Raw genomic sequence first — 24662 nt, 5'->3', positions numbered from 1 at the left:
GTAGTTCAAACGTTTAGGTGATTTTACAGAGTTATCTCCCTGTAGTGTTAGGTACCACCTTAAGTATTCTATACAGGTACATGTAGACATCACTCGTCCCGAATGAATATGTTTCAATCAATTGAATAAATAGAAGTTCGATCAATCTGCCATAAGGAAGAATAACAAAGAGACCAACAGTAAATGAGTTTTCTATGGTATCTTTAAACGCATTGTTATGTTTCATTATCATAAATAAAATAACAAGACGTGATATGACTGCTACAATGTAAACTATTCTCAATAGACCAAAATTCAAAAGACGAACAAGTTGACAATCAACAGTCCATTATCAACGAAGGCGATACCGTAAGACAAGCTACAATCTAGTACATAATACCATGAAGAACAGAACATGAACAAAATAAAAATTAGATAGCATAATTTAACTTTAGTCAAGCTAGGGTTAATAAGGAACTAAACATTTACGTTTGTGTCAACAATTTCCATGAACTCAATCTTTGCTTTTAAGATATAAAATATGTATTTACAAGAGTCCTCAAAAGCATTTGTGAAACTCACTTCTGTAAATTCTAGATAATTGAGAGGTTTTTATTGATCAAATATTGCGAATGGGTGCGTTTCACAATAATAAGAACTCGCATTGTTGTCCATTCGTGAACAATCGCAATTATAATAAATGGTAAATCTATGCAATATTTTTTCAATATGCAATATTACAAACTTGGAATTATTATGTTTGATTTTCCCGATGATAGCTTCAGGATTTTTTCTTTGTCTATTTACCATCGTCTTATTATATAAATCAATTTTGATGTCCCATTTTTGGCCATCATGTTTTCTGGTCTGTTCGTCCGTCTGTCCCGTTTCAGGTTAAAGTTTTTGGTCGAGGTAGTGTTTGATGAAGTTGAAGTCCAATCAACTTGAAACTTAGTACACGTCATGTTCTCTTGATATGATCTTTCTAATTTTAATGCCAAATTAGAGTTTTAACCGGTCCACTGAATGTAGAAAATGATAGTGCGGATCGGCATCCGTGTACTTTTGACACATTCTTGTTTAATTACGATATTGCTAATGCTAAATATTTGTTTGATTGTTGTTTTTTGTCTTATTGAAGGAACAGGCATTAAATCTCGATGAAGTTACTAATAAAAAAAAGTACATCGTGAAATATAAACGAAATTATCAAAAATAAACGCATGTACTATGTGACTTAGAAACTTCATTTCAAGTCCATCAGTTCTGGAAAAAAAACCCAGAAACCAAAAAACAAATCGAACTCCAAAACATTTCTATAAATGTCGCATGTATATACCTTCTTGTCTTTAAGAAAACATGCATACAGTTACATATTGATAAAACATATCAGTTAATACTGTATCTTTTTAATAATAAGTATCACCGTATTGTCTGGAAATTTTCCTAGTAAGTACATTGTAATGCCTGTAGTTCATTTGTATTTGTAATTCGATCAAAAAGACAATAATTGACCAAAGCTTTTACAATCCAATATTTGGTGCATTACATGGATATATTCGCTTTCTAATGTTTTCATTTAATGATTCGTGGTAATATCAGATTTATAACCTAAAGGAATACATTAAGAATGTGCTAAATACCATTACTCGGTCTCCAGTGTACATATAAAGGATTTTTTTGTAACGTTTCTTCTTCTTCTTTGTATAAGCTTCCTATACACAGGAACACCTCTAATAATATTTGAGTATATATGAATTTCAATTGCGTGTAAGAAAGCACTGATACATGTACAAGAAGAAATACACCACTTTTATATCGTATTATCTTTATTTTTTTAGACGGATAAGTTAACTCCCTTCTTACTCTTCAATTTGTCTCCCGTTTTTAAACTCCTCTCCGTTCCTAGAAGTAAAACCAGCCGAAGAAACTATTTCATAAGACCTTCATATTATATTAATTTGGTTCCTTAACGAGTCATTCTGTTTTATTTTTTTTGCAAGAGTAAAATCTTCCTGAAGAAAAAAAAAATGGTCGGCTCTCATGTTTTCCCTTTAACCCATCTTCTCCATCTTTTATGTACGTGGGATTTTTTATAGTCCATGTGACTTTTATGTACTTGGACTTATTATGCCAGAATATATATTTTTTTCTAAATCAGAATTACCGGAAAACCATGTGTGAATGTTATTATTACCGGAACAAAATATGTGAATTTCTTTTTGCTAATTGGTCCGCATTGTGGTTTCATCCAGTGACTACTTCGTACTCTTGAAACATGGTCCTTAATTCTCTTAAAGTAAATATCAATATAAAAAAAAATTGAAGTATTAATATACAACATTAATATAATGTTTCCGATATCAGATCTTTCAGCAGAAGTAAATATTTATCTAATTGTTTAAATTTCTTCCTGTTTCTATGTCTCATGGTATTAGCCATTTATTGCGGAATCATAAGTTACTGACATGACTTCACACGATCTAACAATTGAACTTGACACATTATTATAACTACATTGATTCAATATTCCGAATGACCGGAACTGACAGTTATACAATTATTAATGGCTTCCTTTGATAAATGAAATCACGCATGATCTAAATGGATAATTACCAGAAAATATGATAGATTATAGTTGGGCAAATTTAATAAATAAGTAAAAGTCAACTACAGAAAATTTATCTGACCAAAGGGAAATCTTGTAAAACAATTAACTTTTGTGTTGTGTAAACCTGACAATATTTACAAATTAGAAGTCAAGCTGGTTCCCATGCAAAGCGATTTGATTTAAACCAAAAGAAACTACAGAAACATACGTCCGTATTGCTCACGTGGGAGACAACGGCCTACATTATTTTAAGGCATATATATTTCAAATTTCAATTACAATTGAGCTGGGTCGGATATAAATTGACCTAATGAAAGTGCGGTACGTGCTTTGCTCATTGTTGAAGGCCGTACGGTGACCTATAGTTTTTAATGTTTGTGTCATTTTTGGTCTCCTGTGGAAGGATGTCTCATTGGCAATCATACCACATCTTCTTTTTATACCCCACTTACGGTAGTAGAGGGGCATTATGTTTTCTGGTCTGTGCGTCCGTCTGTTCGTGCGTCCATGCGTCCGTCAGTTCGTCTGTGCGTCCTTCTGTTCGTCCGTCTGTCCCGCTTCAGGTTAAAATTTTTGGTCAAGGTAGTTTTTGATGAAGCTGAAGTCCAATCCACTTGATACTTAGTACACTTGTTGCTTATGATATGATCTTTCTAATTGTAAAGCCAAATTAGTCTTTTGATCACGATTTCACGGTCCACTGAACATAGAAAATGAAATTTGGAGTTTCAGGTTAAAGTTTTTGGTCAAGGTAGTTTTTGATGAAGTTTAATTCCCATCAACTTGAAACTTAGTACACATGTTCCCTATGGTATGATCTTTCTAATTTAAATGCCAAATTAGATTTTTTTACCCAATTTCACGGTCTATTGAACATGGAAAATGATAGTGCCAGTGGGGCATCCGTGTACTTTGGACACATTCTTGTTTTATATGTATACATGGTTGTTTTTTGGAACATTCAAATACGAATTAAAAGATGAGTTTTAGTCTGTTTTGTATTTTGTTTTAATAAAATAAATTTTCAAATAATATCTGATTTATATATATCATTGTTTATTCATGAGTTATGAATAGCTGAACTTAGAAAAACATTGTTTATTTATTTTTTACAACTTGTGAAAATTTTATTCAGTTTTGAAACATTGGGATAACGTGTCTTGTATATATATATATATATATATATATATACACGTGTACTTGTCGAAATTGAAACTTGCAGTTTTTGATTTAACAAATAATTGAAATTCTTTGTTCTCACTGTCGAATAACACCACATGACATCACATGTAAATTGACATTACCAGATCAGACTTTGATTAATTCTATAAAATTATACAAACTTCATGTAGGAAGTAAATAATTAAAAGTTCATATCAAGTTTCTTAACACGGACTTTCAGGAGTGACGGAACCATATATTGGTGTTATTCAACATGTAAAATGCCAAACACAACATAGCTGAAGGACGCATTTGTTTCAAACATGTCATGTGGTAATGGCTTTTAATTGAAACCGAAACTCAAGAACTGCTGTTGTGTGTAGTTACGTAAATTTTATTCATTGAAATTATATAAAGAGAAATCAATACAATATAATACCTTGTAATTTCAATTCATTAAAGAACAGATGTTTTGACATGCATATTAGCAATTGAACATCTTGCGTATTATTAAAAGTACTTACTACTTGACTATTAACGTAATTTTTTATTTACGATTTTACCTAAAATGTTGGAAGTTATTGTATCATCCCAGGCGTACGTATTCATGAGTTCAGAACAGCTACGCATACTTGAGTGTACGAGTGAAATATAACCTAATAGTGACTGCAGTACCGTAATTTTTTGTCCTTCGTTTATGTTTGTTTTGTTGACACATTGTTTATATTTCAATGGAATTTTACGCGACTGTCAGTGGGAGGTTTAGCTAGCTACAGATCAGGTTTATATAATCTACCATTTTCTATATAAATAAATGCCTACAACAAATCAGGTTATGACAGTTGTAATCCATTCGTTTGATGTGTTTGAGCTTTCGATTTTTACCATTTTTACTTTCTTTGAAGTTGGGTATGTTTGTCATTTTACTTTTAAAAACAGCATTGACGTTCTTTTAGTTTGATTGAATAAAATACATGTCTTCCTTAGATACGGCTTTATATTCATTTGTGCTTACACCTTTATACCGGTATTTCAAAGGTAAGAGTTTTTCCTGTTTTCTTTCTTGTAATTCTTCTATGAATCTCTTGCTAATCCACTGGTACAGAGGCATTTTTCATTTCCTCCAGTTCTTGTTATACCTATCTAAAGGATTAACCAGCTGTTAGTTCAATCTGGGATATTGATGACATATCTTATAAAGTCTACATTTGGAGCTTTTATATTGGCAACGTTTGACATACCGCATATCTGCTTTTTTGAGGTATTTGTCATCAATAAATAGTTTCTGTGTTTGATTTTTTTGTGTACTCATACTGGTATCCATAATAACCTGCTCAATATCATGCTAAGACAAGCATGATTTATTATATCATATTACATGTGTACACCAGTTTTGTGTTATAAAAATGTTTTGTCTTCTTTTGTAGAATACAAAGAAATATGACTTTCTGAAAAGAAAAACAAGAAGTACAAATGGAGACATAGGTAAATAGAAACTAATTATTTAAATCATAAAACAAACTGCAAAAATGACAATGCATACTGCACGTCTTCTATTTAGACAATATATTCAGACTCCAGGGGTAATGTACATTTGTTGTAAGTTAGCCGACTTAAGTTACTGACATTCAAAAGGAAAATGATAAGTAAACAAATCAAAAGAAATATCGACTTGTTAGGTTTTCATTCTTGCAAAAGCAGAACATTCGGCTCAAAGTTGAATATGACAATTTTACTATACATCATCTTATGTCCGTATTATACTATTATGCATCTGTTTCTATGCATTCGGATACTGGTTGTCCAATTCCAACATTCGTAAAATGACAAAAATACAATTGCAAACAAAACGTATGATATAAAAGGAAAATGGAAAACATACAAATATAAACAAATACGCTAGGACAGCAGATACAACGTAAACAACAATACTTAGCAATAATATATTGTTGATGGGGACTATCCAACTCCACATTTGACAGCGGTCGCAATTCTCTACTGTACTACATCACCGAATAATATAGACGATAGACAAATGTTTCGTCTACATTAGGCATAAAAAAGACGTGGTATGATTGCCAATGAGACAACTCTTCACAAGAGACCAATTGACACAGAAATTAACAATTATAGTTGACCGTACGGCCTTCAACATTGAGCAAAGCTCACATTGCATAGTCAGCTTTAAAAGTCCCCGAAATGACAAATGTAATTTTAACGAGAAAACTTGCGGCCTAATTTATGCACAAAAACTGATAGAAAAACAAATATATAAAACATCAACAAACGACAACCACTGAATTACAGGCTCTTGACTTAGAACAGGAACATACATACACAATTTGACTCGTTAATGGCGCTCGAATCAAAGCAATGAGAAGGCTAAACCAACAACAAAATTGCAAATCTCTGACTATAAAAATGGAAGAAACGTGTGACAAGTCCCGTCTCTTGCGGTTGTAAAACCGCTGTGTTTCGAGTAATTTTTATCGTTTTTCGAAGTGAAATATTATAGAATTATTAATGACAATTGAAATGACATATCATGCCAGCACAAAAGTGCTGACTACTGAAATTTCGATACCCACGGGTAAAACATGCACAAAGAGTGACATTGAACGAGTGAGTTTAAAACTACATTATTGATAAACTACGGTTGAAGTTTTGTGTCAAAGACAGTTATCAGTCTTATTAAAAAAGAATCAATATAGGAAAAAAGAAGGTAAAAATTCTAAAATCGTATGATGGTGTTAACTTTCATGCAGGATCAGTGGCGTAGCTGGGTCATTTTTACGTGTACGCCCCTTGGCGAGGAATATGAGGGGTGCCAACCGCTCAATGTTAAAGCACCTGCTGGTAGACTAGTGGGTTCGAAAGGGACGAAGCCCCTGATAGCTATCGAGAATGAGATACCATAATGATTCCTGTCAGTAAAAAATCTACTGATAGCAACATACTTTTGAATCTAAAATGATAGAAAAAGTTTCTTCGGCATTTTCATAAATTCGATGAAGGGTTCCACAAGTAGTTAATGTAATTGAGAAATAACAAAATGTAAGCCCAAACTGCGACCACTTAGAAAGAAATACATTTTGTCCTTAAAACGCGGGAAAATTAAAGATATATTTGCATTATTATAATGCTCTGAATACTCTTTTCATCATAAACAGTTTCTGTCCAACTTTCGTAAAATTTCACGGAGAGTCATTCAAAAGACTTTATCCACATTCGGAACCTAAATATTGACGCCGTTTTGTCTCGCTTTTGGGACATAAATCACAGGCTCGACCAAAATACAAACAGCATATCAAATCTGAGCAGATAATGAATTGCTTTAAATATATAAGAAAAGTACGTAGAATTCATAGTAGATTCAGACTTTTAGAAAAGATTCGAATAAATATATTAAATGATCTATTTGAGTAAATTTAGTCCCTTTTTATTCAAAATTACAATCCATTGAAAAAAGAAGCACAAGGCTGATGTGCTTTTGACCAGTTTTTCTTATTATATGTCGATTATTTGTTTAATTTTCCAAATTCAAGTGTACGCCCAGGCGTTTTGACGTAAACGTAGCTACGCGCATGAGGATATTCCCCAGTTGCATACAAGTTCACCTTAAGCATACATCAGTATCAGAAATAAAGTATCGGTACCCATATAAAGAAAATAGCAAGGCGACATAAACTTATACAATTCTAAACATTCATTGTCAAAAACAAACGTATTGCTTGTTCAAAACAATATTCTTAATTTCCTCTCAAGATTAGACCGATTTATCTTCCAATGATCTTGGACAAACATCTCTGACAATGATTAACCTATTGTCTTTTCCTTAGGGGTTCTTTCAGACCACGACAATAAAAATGTCATCTTTGTTCAGAACAATCAAAAAGAATATTGTATTGCAGAAAATGCTTAGTACGTTTTGCGCAGCATTTAGCGATCTATTTAGCAATTAGCTTTGTCCTAAAGTTTAAGGCTCGTATTACTAAAAACTTTTTGAAGTTTTCAATTTAGTATAGAAGAATTACATCCAGGCACAATAATTGAGTTTCCTTCATACACGTCATATTTTAAGATATTTTTTAACTAGATTTTGAAAGGTTCGTTAGCAGTTTATGTTAGTTGACTTTTAAAATCTTCAAAAAAAAAAATATTTGATAGACAAAACGTTTTGTTTATATTTCTAAAGGGTATTTTAAGACTATCTATTGCTATACTGACAATTAATGAATTCAAACAAATATATCTAGATATAACAGATGCACTTCGTTCATTCGTTTCTTAAAGTAAGTTTTGAATATCATTTTGCTGATTAAGTAAGGCGACAATAGTTTACCGATGTTCTAAGGTAATTGCAAACATTGAAAGATATTTACTGCTAACTATTTTAGGTGTGCCATATTTTATTACACATACGATGAAATTTACTACACACTGGCACCAATCTGTAGCAATTCTCTTCATTTTGTTTTGGTTTTGCTAATATTATGCACCCTTTATGTTTTCGTATATGCTTTGTACAACTTACCTAAACATATGTCACATGTATGATAAAGATATGTTTGTATGTCGTTTACATATAATACAACGTACTACAATTCGCTGTTGGGTAAATAAAATAAATATTAAGCCTTATTGTTCCCACCTCCTCAGACAAAGTTGGCAAGATATGACTTTGTCTATTCTATTTAGAATCTTTTTTTCTAAAAGCGCGTCACTTCACCAGGTATTTCATTTCATTTTTTATTGCTTTTTAGAATTCATCATGGCATTTACTAAAACATATAACTTTATAAAGAAGTATTTCATTCACGTCCCGATCACATATTAGTTTTTTTTTATTTTGCCATTTGATTAGGGACTTTGCGTTTTGAATTTTTCTCGGAGTTCAGTATTTTTGTTATTTTACTTTATACTAACAATAGTGTTTTTATCTCCCTTTATAGGATGCATGCATATGGCAGCTAAACCGGGAGATTACAAATTTTCATCTGACGGAAGTGGTTCCGTATGCGGCCTGTATTTTATAAGTCCACCAGAAGACGTCATTGAACTACAATTTTTAGATTTTGATATAAACTGTGAATCAGGATTATTAGCTGTAAGTTTTTTTATTTTTATTTTTATATTAATATTTGTTTATAGCGATACACTATTCTACACTATACTATATCATTAAGCGATAAAAAAAATGTATCCACAATTGCTGTAAGACGAAAGGGCCGAGTTCCTTTAACCATTGTCTCAGTATTTATGGTTTGTTTTAAATTTGCTGTAAATTTCAGAATGTAAAAAATGATTTCCTTCTCCTACTGTTACTCGTTTTGTGATCAAACTTCCATAGAGTGGTCTGATTGATCAAGTAATAATTTTGCACATTTGCTATACTTACTAATATATTTAAGTCAAGTTCACATGATTACCCTGATTACAGGTTTATCTAGGTTTAAACCAGACCAAAATATAAGAAATCGTCATAAAAATAGTTTTTCCAATGGGTCCGTATATGTCTGGCAATAACAACACTTAAAAGTTTAACGGCTGTAAGAGTTATCTTGAGAAATAAGTATAATAGACATTTCAGACAGCACTGATGATTCTAAATAACACCCCCTATAATCAAGTTAAATGAGACTCGGAAGAAAAAGCTAAATCACTGGTAACATTATCGAATGGCTTTTTACTTAAGTGTCAAGCCAAGATCAAATTATTGTATATCTGAATGCGGAGGAGCAGAGCATGCAAACTAACCAGCTAAATCTGAAATGTATGTCGTCATGTCCGATTAAGTAAACCAAAAGCATCTCATTGTCAGTAATACGGTATAATCTAATATATGTTTTACCATCAATGAATTCGTCAGTGTATACCAATAATTCTCTATCTGTTAGAGGAAAACTTAATTCTGAAGCCTCTCAAAGTTAGTTATATAATTTTTTCGACGTTTTACTTTGAAATAATTCGTCAATGTAAACCAATACTTCTCGATCGGTTAGAGGAAAACTGAATTCTAATGACTCTCACAGTTAGTAATATAGTTTATTCGATGTTTTACAACCAATGAATTCGTCAATGTAAACCAATAATTCTCTATCTGTTAGAGGAACACTCGATTCTAATGAATCTCATATAAGTTCTTACAATTGCCAATTGATTAGCATTGTTTATATATTCCGACTTAATATTATAAGATTACATTAAGGAAACAAGCTTACCGGGTCATGGAGAAAACAGTCATTATATGTCGTTTGATGTTATCCATTGATGATTTGTAGAAATCTTTTATTTCGGTCTTATCTGTTCATCGTTTATTTATTAACAGAAATAGATTTTAAGGGATAAACTTCGGTCATACAAGTGTTTTTTTTAATCAATTTTGCATTTGATATGTCACTTTTGTGCTGTGTATTGATTTATATATAAAAAATAAAATAACAAGAATGCAGAACTATTTTAGCTTTTTTCGAAAAAGTTAAGTGCATATTTACAAAATGAAGATTTATCATATCACCGACGAAAGGAAAACGACTGACATTGTTTTAGCTTGGCACAGGTATTTTTTTTTTTATCAAAATGTTGGGTAAAACCTGAATTTAAGCTTTTCAACCTGAAAGCATCTGAATTCGATATAAATAAATTAGGTAGTGAGCAAATGTGAGAAATTATTACTTTATCTGTCACAAAACTCTATGGACGTTAGACAAAAGCATACTTAAAAGTAGGAGATTGAAATTATTATCAAGAAAGAAAATAATAAACTCTTCAAGTGTTTCGTGTCTATTGAACCTTTCAGATGCTTGGCTTTGATGTCTCTTGAATCACGAAACCGCGACAGATGCATAAATTATAGTCTTATTTATTTTTATTCAAGTTCGTTTGGTAACCGGTACACAGATTTATTGTATCTGTTTGTCCGACGTAGTCGGTATAGTTTCGGTTTGTGCCCTTTGAACTTAAGGACGTTTAACTATGGCAACAGAATACGCATGCTTGAAAATCCTTTCTGTGATTGGACAAAATGCTGTCATGGTGGATGATTTGGTTGTGTTTGAAAAAACGTCTCGTTAATTATATCGTGATGGAAAGCCAGTGAAAAACTATAAATATTTGAACTAGATCTTACAAAGATTTATATTTTTTATTAAAATAATTGATTCTCCAATAGCTCTTTGCATCCGTGACAGCTGTTTATTCGGGACAATTATATAATTTTGAATGTAAACTTTGTTGTACGAACCTACATGACTTTTAGAACGCACCTACGCATGTGAGATTTCCGCGGGGTTTTGGTGAATGTAAACAGAAAGATACGAGGACCGAGAATACTGAACACAAACAGAGAAAGCGTTATTTAAATGGTATCCTTGTGCTTCTGAAGGCTTTCGAAATGATAGTTTTAAACATATACTAAAATTTAAATACGTCGGATATCTTTTTTAAAGAAAGTTCTTGTTTTTTTTCTAAGTTGTCATTAAAATGAAATTTGTTGCGACTGTCATACAAATGAGAGCTTTAGCTAGTTATAAAACCAGGTTCAGTTGTTATCCATTCGTTTGAGATTTTAATCTTGCCATTTGATTAGGGACTTTTTTTTTTAATTTACTCGGAGTTTAGTATTTTTGTAATAATTATTTTGCTTTTCCCTTTAGTTTCATTTTGACTATTTCCTTATGACATTTTGTGTACAACTTGTTCACTGCCATTTTTACTGTTTTTCATGTGCAGTAAAAGTACACCTTCGAAATTGAACCGTATAATTCTTAATGCATGCATAAAAGAGATGCCTTTCATGTTCAACTTGTATAGTAGACTTACTTCCTCCCAAACAAATGAAGGGTTTTATATTAAGTTTGTAAATGACATGGCGAGTATTACTTACATTGTATAGTTCCATTAAAATGCATTTATACATAAATGATTATTTACATTATATTTAATTCCAATAAAATGCAATAGAAAATAAATACCAATCGAACAATTTCATTTTTCTTTACCTACCATATCTACCCGTGTATTAATTCATGACTGTGACGTCACGTAACATATTTACAAATGTACAAGTCTTTTTGTTCCCATGTCGTTCACTAGTTGAATTTAACGTACTGTGGAATTGTTACCGGATCATCTCTAAAATCATCTTAATGATTATATATAATTAAAATGTATGACGGGAAATAAGAAATTATTGCGTGATTAAAACTTTTTATCAGTGCTCTAACCCGGAAGTTTGATAATGCATCGTGGGATTGCTTTAAAGTTTTAAATGACATTTAAAACAACGCACAGAAAAACACTTACATAATGTAAGAAAATAATTTTAATATTTACTTCATGATTATATACAACTTAGGTGCATACTACAGAACACAAAAGCATTTCTTGTTCAATGGCTATTCCTGTTTTTCTAACCTAGTTGTATTTGACATTCAATTTAAAAGGCACACAGTGTCAAATATTAACTTTTATATCACTGATTATATATAATTTAGGTGCTGACAACGAAACACAAACGTATTTCGTGTTGAATGGCTGTTCATGTTTTTTCTAACCTAGTTGTATTTGATAAGTTTGCATCTGTACAATTTGCTTTACATTTTGACATTTGATTTCAAAGGCACACAAATTCAAATATTACTCTTATATTTTCCCAATGATTATATATAATTTAGGTGCTGACAACGAAACACAAAAGTATTTCCTGTTCAATGACTATTCATGTGCTTTACCTAGTAATATTTGTTTTCACTGAAAGATGCTTTAATGTTTGACATTGAATTTAAAACTACGCGCAACAACACGAATATGTCATGTCAGAAATTAACTTTTACTATTTAATACATGATTAATTATTACTTAGGTGCATACTACTTAATACAAAAGCACTTAGTGTTCAAGGATTATTGCTGTATTTCTAAGCTAATTGTATTTGAAAAAATTGCATCGTATAACTCTCGAATTTGGCTTTTAATTTAAAACTCACCAAAATACACTACGCAATGTCAAAAAGTTACCTTTGATATTTATCCATGATTGTATATGATTTTGGTGCATACTACGCCTCTGGGTGCGGGATTTTCACGCTGTGTTGAAGACATATTGGTGGCCTCAGACTGTGCTCTGCTCCAGAGTCGGGTTGTTGTCTTTTTGACACATTCCTCATTTTCATTCACAATTTTATTCATTTTCATGTTGTACAAAAGTCTTCGTGATCAATTACTATTCCCGTTTTCTGAACTGGTAGCATTACATATATGTGGTTGCTTTTACATTTGACATATAATTAAAAACAACTCGCAAGACCTCACATAAACAATATCAGAAGAAAACTATATAACCTATGATATACATTTTTACTTGAATTTATATGTAACACATATGTATTATTTTCCAGTTAGTCGATGGTTGGGAAATGAATGAAGAGTTTTTTCCAAGCCCAGAAGATCATGAATTATCTTTAGAAGAACGTTATCAGACTTTCTGTAATCTTAAAAAGCCGTCCAAAACGATCGTGGTTTCACAAAATGTTGCCTTAATACAACACCTTATTACCGAAGCTGGACAGGGATTTAGAGTTAGAGTTAGATTTGTTAAATCGCCACAACGTAAGTATTAATATGTACTGTGACAAGCTTTGTCATGCCACAAAATAAGGTTCAACCCGCCATTTGTTTTAAAATGTCCTGTACCAAGTCAGGAAAATGGCCATGCTATATTATAGTTCGGTTCTGTGTGTTACATTTCAATGCTGTGTTTTTGGTGTGTCATTGTTCTCCTCTTTGTTTGATGCATTTCCCTCAGTTTTAGGTTGTAACTCGGATTTTTTTATTTTTTTGTTCTCAATCGATTTATGAGTTTCGAACAGCGGTATACTACTGTTGCCTTTATTTAAACACCTGGGTGAAATTCTTCTACTTTAGTTTTCTCTAACTCGTATTGACATTTATCTTTTTGTTTTGTTTTGTGGTCCTTTATTCTGTATTGTTTGTGTATGTTATAGAACAAAAAGGATATTGAGGTATCCATTCAAAGACACAAAATCAGTACACGCACAGCTCGAAAGACTTTGCAAGATGTAACACCAATATAAACTAATAGCGGTCTGAACGGAAATCTTTGCAAAATATCTCATGTTACATGGAAAATCCTATTTAAACTTGCTTTGTCACACTTTTGATAATTTACAGATCAGTTAAGGTTGTAAATCATTTAATTGAAAACAGTACTTTAAAGTGTGTTCTTCATTTGTACCTGATATTAAGATGGATGAGGATATAATATTATAAATTTATTCAGGAACATAACAATTGTTACTTTATAATTTAATCTACTTTCAAACGCGTTAAAATTAAAGATCATCAAATTACAATTCTATTTGTGTTAAATACTTGTCACAATGCAGCGGTATGTGGCACTTTGCACAAACCAGATAACAAATTATGAGATTTGTCAGATCGAAATTGAAATTTTCACGTGCACGAAAACATGAACATGTATAAAACTGAGATCATGTACCAAAAATCCTTATCACAATTGTTTGTACATTAATACACGTACTTCCTTTTTTCAATGAATAGTACGAACAACGATATTTGATTGATTTTTTTTTAATGCTACTTTTAAACGTCACTTTTATTTCTCGGTGGTCAATTTTTATCGGTGGAGGGAGCTAGGATTGCCATCGACCGTCGATAGTAAAACTGACAATCCTAGTCAATTAAGATTTTACATTTGTTAGTGACTAGTACCCCCTCGCGGATGGGAATCGAACTCACAACCTAAGTGATGACTGGTTAGTGATTACAGTAGAAACACTTAGACCACTTGGCCACCGATGCCCCGATCGATATTTGAAGGATACACGCTTAACTATAATGTTCTTGGAAAATGTAAAGCATACTCTCTATCTGAAAAAAGTCACGTTGGGTGAAGGAAGGAGAATGTATGCCCCCGTCTCTTTTTTTGGCAAACATTTGTAAGACAAATCTTGCAACGATATGCTCGTTAAAATTTGTTCAATTTTGTGGAATTACGATCTTAGTTTGGAACAATCTTGAATCCGCCCCTATTATCATGCAGTTTTAGACCATTGACAAGAGAATCAGAAATGTATAAAGTCACCATTTTCTATTAATATTTATAATACGTAATTCTTTATGACACAAGAGTCGTCTTCAAAAATTATATAAAATTGCATTGATATATATATATATATATCATAAACTAACCATATTGATGTAATCTGTGTTGTATTGTCTGTGTATGAGTGTGTGGGTTTGTACTTGATAATGACATATTTCATGAATGGGAATCATTTTTATTACATAATTGTAGTGATGGAGTACGTTCTTTTGTTTTGGCTTTTGTCAAATAATTGACCATATTGCATGTAGTTCCATCATTAATAATACTAACTATTTCAATTTCCGATGCACTGTGTTTGACGTTAATACGATAATGGAATATTAAGAGAATTTCTATATTCGAGTATATTAGAAACTTATTTTAAGACATCGTAAGATCACTTAAGATCAAAAATCAATTTATATATCTTTAATAATCGTAATGATTATTTCAGTGACGTTATTGGATAATTCCCTGTTGTCTAATTGTTTTATTTGTATTTAGTATATACCCTCTTTCTGTACATTTATAATTGACCGTATGTTTTATTGGAGTCATATAACTACTAGGAAGTAAAACAGTATGTGTCGCCTAGTATACTTAAAATGTATATCATATTAGTCGACTATGGGCATTTAGGAAATAAATGTGGAAGTAACGAGTCTTTCTTCATGATCTTAGTCAACTTGCAAATTATTGTATAAGGTAATCTCAAGCTCATTGTTTAGAGAACGTTTCAAATGTTTTATGCATTTAGCAATGTATAGTTTAATTAAACAATGCTTTACCAGCATGCTTTACCAGCATCCATATATTTTATAATTGTTTTTTTTACATAATAAAGTTCATCAATAATGTATGTAAAGACTTGTTAAGTTTTGCCAAATAACCCAATTAATAAAGAATTAGATATTTTTATTTTAATATTTGGAATGCATAAGTTACTAAAGTGGACCAATATCAAATGATTGTTTTATTCATTTTCTCTTGTTTTTATGGTCATAATTGTCGAAATCTTTTCTTGTTTGTAAAACCAATTCATTAAGAACTGAAACTTTTTTTTGTAACTGAAGTACATAATATATTGAAGTTCTTTTAACATTGTAATATGATATTGTTTCTTCTGTTTTATTAAAACAAAATGAGTCGGTTAAGATATCATGTTAACTCATGTTGTTAATAATGAGCATCTTTTCGCTACATTACTCGAACCTTTAATAAAGATTGTAATCTTCAAACAACGCGTTTCTAATTCACAACTGGTTTATCTAAAGGTTATGCTTTTACTAAATACATGATAATTCCCTACATCTGCACTTTCAAAACAGTTTCAATTTAATTTAGTACATGTAGTAGAATCGTATTGATTCATTATTTTAAGTCATATCGTAATTTTCGATTATTGGTTGTACTTTTGTGGTCAAATAATTATTATATTTGATTGTAATTTCATATGGGTTATTGTAATTGTTTTTATGAGTTTCTGACTATGACAGACTTCAGAATTCTAATTATGGGTCGATATCTTAAGTCAAGGATGCGACAGTTGTTATCCAGTCGTTTGATGTGTTTGAGCATTTGGCATTGCCATTTGATCAGAGACTTTCCTTTTTGAATGTTCCAAAGAGTTCAGCATTGTTGTGATTTTACTTTTTATTGTATGGTTTATGGAAATGGTATATTTTTTTGTAAATACTATCAATAAATAAATATTCAGTTGATACTGATTTGCATCATAAATGCAATCAAAAATACACAAAAAAGAACAAATGCGTGATAGGCATGTTCCAAAAATGTGTTAATACTTAAAAATTAAATAAACAAAAATACCAGTTTTATTTTAAATCAAAATTGATATCCATAAAAGAGACTAGTACACAGTACTTGGTAAGTTATGTTCTACTGGCAATAAACAAAATATACTTGGGCGGGAAAATCAAACATTGATTTGGATTTTTTTATGTTTCAGCTTGCAACGTGGTTTCATCAACAGAGACAGGAATCCACACACTGAAGAATTTTGGATCTAGACGAAACTGTTCTGTATCCATTATCTATCCAGAAACTGTCAAACTAGACTCTGTAGACGTTGGCGTAACACCTAAAGGTGCACTCATGGAGGCAGACTTTGGAATAACTAACAAAGTAAGTTGAATATGAAATAAGACGTTGTAATTCTAATATTTAATGACAATTTCCCTTTCAGTCATTTGAAATCCATTAACTGGCGTATAATCAAATATATTATATATATTTGTCTTCATTTCATTCGAATTAGTCATGATCATTTAGATTTTGCCTAGACATGTTTTTCAATGGAGAACTTTTCTCGACTACATCACCCGATGTTATAACGTAGCCAGGTACCTCATGTATCTAATTTGAAATATATATCAAGAAAATTATGTAGACGGAATACACGTGTCTAGAAGTAAATGACAGTCCTGGCATTCATCAGTTTTAACAAGCTGCTGCTTAGAAATCTAATATTCATGTAGGTAGACGGTTTTGAAATAAACGCAAATCTCAAGTCTGATTTTTTACATTTCAGTGCATGACTTCCAATGGTGCTGATTTTGTTGAGGTTATGGGAGGGAACAGCTTTGAACTGAACAAATCAAACGACAGAAAAGGAATCGTATGTGGAATGAAGTCAAACACAGGTATGACAGAACATACATGATATAACTAAATATAACTAAACCTTAAGTGTATATTGATTTGTAATCAAGATTACATGTACAACTCGCGTTTTCTATAGAAGAAGTATGAAAAATGTTTGATTTTTTAAAATTTTAATTCAGATCCATACACCATTTTGTAATAATAATTTGAAATGATACATGATGTTTAAGAAAACTGTTAATGAGTATTAAATATAGTTTTTGTAACTGCTTCATGTGTTTCCTTCATAACACGACCAAGACCACACTAGTGAATACAGTGTGCCAAAGCAATGCCAATTATAAGACATGTATTGTCTCTTTGGCACTCATACTACATCTTCCTATATTTATATACGAACTTAAAATTAGATTGTCTTGCATGTATTTTCAGGACCACTGGAAACAATCGTTGGGTGTCAGAACACTGTTATTAGATTAGTATCAAGTGGAAACTTCTACAACACAGTTACCTTCTCCTACCGACCACCACATGGTGAAGAATTTGCAATGAGCAATGCTGTTTGCTGAAAAAAAATCTTGTAAGTATTTGATTTACGTACGAATATACAATGGGGGGAAAGTTGAAAAAAAACATTATAAAAAAAACCCGATTAGACATACAATTTACCACGGAGCTCTAAATAGTTATCAAAGGTAACAAGCTTATAATTAGATACACCAGACGCGCTTTTCGTCTACATAAGACTCATCAGTGACGCTTAGATCAAAATTAGTTATAAGTTAAGTTGAAGAGCATTAAAACACTGATCGACACAAAACCTTGAAATCAGCAGATTTGATGGCAAGGGTACCGGACAAGCGACTAGTTTCCTGTCTCACTATATATAGCGTCAACATTGTTGCTCATAAGAGTTCAAATGTACATTTCATTATATATATACTTCGAGATGAGCTATCTATAGTAGGTCCAGAAAAACACCAAATGAAAAAAACTTAGCTATATATATATACATTTGTACGCAAAGAAATGTCTACGTTACATTTGCATATACATATATTGATGTTGAAAAACGTATACAGCTGAAATTCATTATTATGCAACAACAGTTGAATTAATGTACGCTGTCAAATTTGCCATGTACTATAATAACGATATATTACATAATGAAGTGTACTTTTTTTTAATTTGGTAACGGGATCATTTGTGATTTAGACTAAATGTACCTAATGTGTGTTGGTGGATATATATAACATGTTTTGTGTATCAGGTAGATATTATATTCCGTGTGATATTAAGCTGCATGAAATTACCTGTAATGTATATTGCTGTGAGTAAGTCTTTTATATACTAAAATTGAGAATGGAAATGGGGAATGTGTCAAAGAGACAACAACCCGACCATAGAAAAAAAACAACAGCAGAAGGTCACCAACAGGTCTTCAATGTAGCGAGAAATTCCTGTATGAATCAGGTATATTGTTTCTAATTTAATGACGCCATTCTTGTTTTCTTTTATAGATCAACGTGACACATGGATGTTGGCGAAACTTTACTTGCTACATATAGCACTACTGTTAAAATGACAATCAATGCTAGGGAATTGACTAAAGAATTTCATAAAACTGAAATCGAAAATATGAAATAACATACAACTGTAGATATTTAACTGATTTAGAATAAAATAAAATTATCATGTGATATATAAACTTCCAATAAAATAAAAATGTGTTACCAATCTACTATTTTTAAACATTTGTCATGCTTGATTTAGCTATGTATTGAAATTAAAATTAATAGCTTCACATTGGTTTGTTAACAATTTTGTGACATTCATAAGTAAATTGACACATTCTTCTCTATACAGGTGCTATTCATCCAAATCATAGTACGTCACTTCCGATTTCACACAAAAAGGGTACAAAAAGAAAGATTTCATTGAATTTGTAGGCAAATAATCCAACATAAAAAATATTGTGCTTGGTCTTCAACATATATTTTAGGTTTTCATAGAATATTTGATACTTGAGGTTGCATGCTTACAAAATTTTGAACACAGCTAAACAAGAGGTGAAAATTTGATTGACTTCAAGTGATAGTTATTTTTGTATATGTAAATGCAATGTTTTGTGAAATTTTGTCTACAAACCTCGACAGGACAAACCTTTGCTCATGCCGTTTATTTCTTTATTTATAACAAAGATAAATTCTGAATAATTTGGATAGTGCAAATTTAACAAAGACTAATGATGGAAAGTCAATAGTGGTATTGCACATTTAGCAAGGCTTCCGTTTGTTTTAATAGAAAATACGAATATATCTTCCGAAAACACGCTTTAAGTGTTTATAGATTAATACTTCTAGCAAGTTTGTACTGGACAAACACGTGTCCATCTTTACAACAAGTATCTCGTAAGCATTTGAAGGAATGTTTCCATATGCTTATTAAACTAGGTAAATACGTCAAGATGATAGTTACTTTTAATGACTGATTATTGTAAACAAGTAAGCGATAGTAAAAAGTAAAATTACAAGATAGCGTCATAAAAACAGTAAATTGTTTTGATATAGCTATATATAGTAAAAAGTAAAATCACAAAAATACTGAACTCAGAGGAAAATCAAATGGGAAAGTCTCTTATAACATGGCAAAATGTTTTGTAAATAAAAGCCATGCAAGAATATCATTACAGCAAACAGCTATTTGTAACTTATCATGGTGAGTCTTTAAAACATTCACTAAACTTTATTCGAAAGAGAGGTTATCAAAGGGTATAGTATTAGTTATGTGGAATATTAATTCCAAATTGCCTTTGAACCAATGCACATGTCTGCAATTATATATATATATTTTATATTGGATAGGGATTATGAATTGAATTTAGAGGAGTATTATATACAGTCTGCTAATAGAACTACTTAGATGACAATCACTGTTTATGAATAAACTCATTATAGATACGAGGATTGAATTTTTATATTTGCACTAGACGTGCGTTTTGTCTACAAAAGACGCATTAGTGACATCAGATCACAAAAGTAAAGCCAAACAAGTACAACGTTGACAGGCATTGAGGACCCAAAATTCCAAAACGTCGTGCCAAATACGGCTAAAGTAATATATTCATGAGATAAGAAAATCCTTAGTTTTTCGAAAAAAATAAGTTTTAAAAGAGGGACGAAAGATACTCACAAATCTAAAACAAACCGACAACGCCATGGCTAAAAATGAAAACCACGAACAGAAAAACAAAAACACACATGGCACAACATAGAAAACTAAAGAATAAACAACACGAACCCCAACAAAAACTAGGGGTGATCTCAGGTGCTCCGGAAGGGTAAGCAGATCCTGCTCCACATGTGTCACCCGTCGTGTTGCTTACATGATTACAAATCCGGTAAAGTGTCTAATTCGGTAGAACACATTCATGAAAGGGAAGGGGATTGTAGTTACGACGTAAGGAACATATCCGATGTCATTTGTGAAACGGTTATTCCATAACGGTCAACCAACTCGTGATGGCGTCCGTAAAATTTATGAAGGGATGATTTCAACTTCACCATTTGGAACTCTTGGTTTAATAGCTTCCTTGTGAGCAGCAAACCTCTATCAAGAAAATCATGATAGGAAATGCAAGCACGGGAATATCGTATCAATTGGGAGATATATGTGCTGCTGGAATGTTGCTACTTAGAAATGGAAAGTTCACAATTGGAAAGCTGAAATCATCTCTTTTGTCGTAAATAAAATTGAGAATGAAAATGGGGAATGTGTCAAAGAGACAACAACCCGTCCAAATAAAAAACAACAGCAGAGGGTCACCAACAGGTCTTCAATGTAGCGAGAAATTCCCGCACCCGGAGGCGTCCTTCAGCTGGCCCCTAAACAAATATATACTAGTCCAGTGATAATAAAGTTTTGTTTTCAACCGACCCTCATTGTCAATTTCTAGATGTAAGTCAAGATATGAAACCGTCTTAACTGTATCTGTAGTATCCTTTATCTCTAGTTCGACGGGATAGATGCGTTCCACATAGTCACCAAATTGTGAATTGTTTAGTGAAAGAACATCATCTATATAGCGGAAAGTAGAGTTAAAGGATATTACTAACTTCTTATCTTTCTTCCTAAGAAGTTCCTGCATGAAGTCAGCCTCATAATAATAAAGAAACAAGCCGGCAAGTAGAGGGGCACAGGTTGTTCCCATTGGAATGCCGACAGTCTGTTGAAAAACACGTCCTCCGAACGTAACAAATATGTTGTCAATCAAGAAATCAAGCATCCTGATAATGTCAGTTTCAGAGAATTTTTGGTTTGAATCAGAGTGATTCTTTACAAAGTAGGATGCATCCCTCCCTAAGACAAGATACTTGTATCTACGTTGGCCATTCTTTTTTATGAAGCAAAGTAATACCAACTCTTTCAATTTGTCTTTTAGTTTGGAATGTGGAATACTTGTGTAAAGAGTAGAAAAGTCAAATGTTTTAATACTGTTACAAGATGAAAGAGAGTAAGATTGTATGTACTCTAAAAGATCTTTGGAATTTTTAAGTATCCACATCTGATTCACGCCACCTCTAAAATAGGCAGTTTCACAATAACTTTTAAGTTTTAAGTTAAACAGGAAATTTTTATAAATGACCATATAACTTATATTCATGTCAACACGGAAATACTGGATACTGGGCTGGTGATACCTTCTGGGACGAAACGTCCACCAGCAGTGGCATCGACCCAGTGGTGTTATAAGTTATCAAAGGTACCAGGATTATAATTTGATACGACAGACGCGTGTTTCGTCTAAATGTCTAAAAAGCCTTATTTTTTCAAAGTGCAAAGTTTTGTAAACATTTAATTTATAAGTATGTTACCATATCTAAGATAATTCATTTCAACATAGAAGTGCTGACACAAAACACAAAATAGAAAATTAAAGACTAATTGAAGTCTTTTGAAGGGTAAGCAGTTCCTGCTCTACATGTGGCTCCAATCGTTTTGCAAATATTGATACAATACCGGTAATGAGTCTAGTTCGGTAGGTCACATTCGTGAAAAGAGAAAAGGATTGTACTTATCCATTATCACCTGCGCATAGGATATTCCATAACGCTCAATCATCTGGTGTTGACGTCCGTAAATTTACGAAGGGATGATTTCAACCATTGGGTTTTCTGAATTTGTCAAAAATAAGCACAGGCTGTTTTAAATTGTAAAGATATATTACTAGAACGTGTTGCTGGTCTGTTAATTCGTGATTGACTCATTTACAAACAGGAAATTTCATCGAATATTTTCATTCATTGGTGAGAAAAGTCGTTTGGTTTAGAGCAAGTAATATTCGCTTACAACATGTACAAGTGATACGTTGTCACAATAAAAGTATGAGCTTTATGATAGGCACCTGCACCCCTAAGATTTAAAGATCTTTTTAGAAGAACCATTGAAATGAAAACATAATTATTGTACACGCAAGCTTTGTCTATCGTGTTAACTGGGAAAAAAATACGCCATCTGAAAGTGCTGCTGGAATGTTGCAACATTTCAAAGTTATGTCTTAAATAGCAAAACTGTTATTATGTCTTTTGTCGTATAAAATAAACAATGGATGTTGCACTTAATATATGATAAGACTATCAGATGAATAGGACTTTTCAATTTGGTAGGGTTCCAGAGTTGTAATTTAGACGTATTCGACGGTATTGCTAGATTATAAATATCTTAAATATTGATGATATCAAGTTGATTTAATATAATAATTAGATCATGACTACAATGATTTACACAAATTAAAGTTATATTTGTTATGGACTATGTACCCTTATAATAAATTGTAAGAGACAAAAGATAAAATAAAATACAGTGTGATTTTACAATGCTGATAAAAAAAAAAAAAAAACAAACATAAAATGCTTTGTATTTATGCATGAATGAGAAGATGCCTAACTCTATTTTTATGAAGCATCAATATATATAGTTTTACAAAATATTTGCCTTTTTATACTTTTAATAAGCAACAAAGAGCAAGAATTGCAACTTGATGTAGAAAAAAGAGCTGTAGATAACTCTTAAGCGTTACCGGATGAACACATGGAAACACCTACATAAAGACACGGCCTGAAAAATATTAATGCCAAGTCTTACGATGTTTATATGTTAGTTGCATGACTACCGACATATAAACAAATGTGACGGTATTATAGAAGTAGAGCACATGAAACGAATGCACGGTAGAAAATAAACCAATGAGTCCTATAGTTACAACAAATCAGAAACAGGATTTACAAAACTACTTAAAGATGTAAGTATACTTGTTCATTATCAGTCTGCAGTTTTTCTGCTTGGTTGTTTAGTCAAAAGTTTAGATAAAACAACAGCAAAAAAATCCGTTTTCTTTTGTTTCTATGGATCTGTTTCATCGATCTTGTAACACAATGAAGGAATAATAATTTGCTTCTTTAAATTGTACTGATTTGAAATATGTTTTTTAGCCTTCTCAACCCATGTGTATGCGCACGACCCAGACTACTCTGATAAACAAAAAATATACATGTGTATGTCAAAATGTGGCTGAGTTAAGAAGCAAGTCATCGAAATGAAACGTATAAAATGTTAATTTTATAGGTGTTATGTTGTGCAAAGCGGGAATATTTGATTAATCTAATTTGATTGTATGAATCAAATGTTAAAGATGCTCTATAACGCGGATGTGTCTGCAGGGTAATTTGTTCCATCTGTGCATCCATCACTCGTTATATAAATAAAAACTAATGCCATTGTCAGCCTAAACTACGACCGCACCACGCTCATCGGGACCTAACATAAACTAAGATCGTGGTGAGGTCGCAGTAATGGCCAAGTCATACTAGACAACGATCGCAACAGGCTCATTACGATCCTAAATAAATACAGATCGTGGTCAGGTCGCTGTTTGAGTGGCATGAACATGTGGATTTTTGTTGTTTTCACGATGATTCTACGTCCTTGTTACGCTTCTACCAAGATTCCGCTACGATTATACCATGTTCTCACCAAGCTTATTCTACGACCTCACTACGATTATCACGATCTTACTACACTCATCACGTTCTCACTACGAACATACCACAATTTATCCCATTATAACACTTCCTCTGCGATTATAGTATTCGCTTACTAC

General features: G+C 32.0%; 1 protein-coding gene across 1 annotated transcript in view; it reads left to right on the top strand.

Moving 5' to 3' along the window:
• LOC139495868 (corticotropin-releasing factor-binding protein-like) overlaps positions 1–19347 on the top strand; it is a 33536-nt gene extending 14189 nt beyond the window's left edge. Inside the window, exons 2-8 of the mRNA XM_071284274.1 lie at positions 5179–5236; positions 8704–8858; positions 13149–13359; positions 16848–17023; positions 17430–17541; positions 17936–18083; positions 19024–19347. Of these exons, the coding sequence (XP_071140375.1) occupies positions 5179–5236; positions 8704–8858; positions 13149–13359; positions 16848–17023; positions 17430–17541; positions 17936–18072 (849 nt within the window). The 3' untranslated portion in view covers positions 18073–18083; positions 19024–19347. The remainder of the gene's footprint in view (positions 1–5178; positions 5237–8703; positions 8859–13148; positions 13360–16847; positions 17024–17429; positions 17542–17935; positions 18084–19023) is intronic.
• Positions 19348–24662: the final 5315 nt, after the last annotated feature.

This window comes from Mytilus edulis, chromosome 11 (genome assembly GCF_963676685.1).
Source record: "Mytilus edulis chromosome 11, xbMytEdul2.2, whole genome shotgun sequence".
NCBI classification, from domain to species: domain Eukaryota; kingdom Metazoa; phylum Mollusca; class Bivalvia; order Mytilida; family Mytilidae; genus Mytilus; species Mytilus edulis.
Note: the sequence above shows the minus strand (reverse complement) of the source record. Positions and strands in the feature narration are given on the sequence as shown.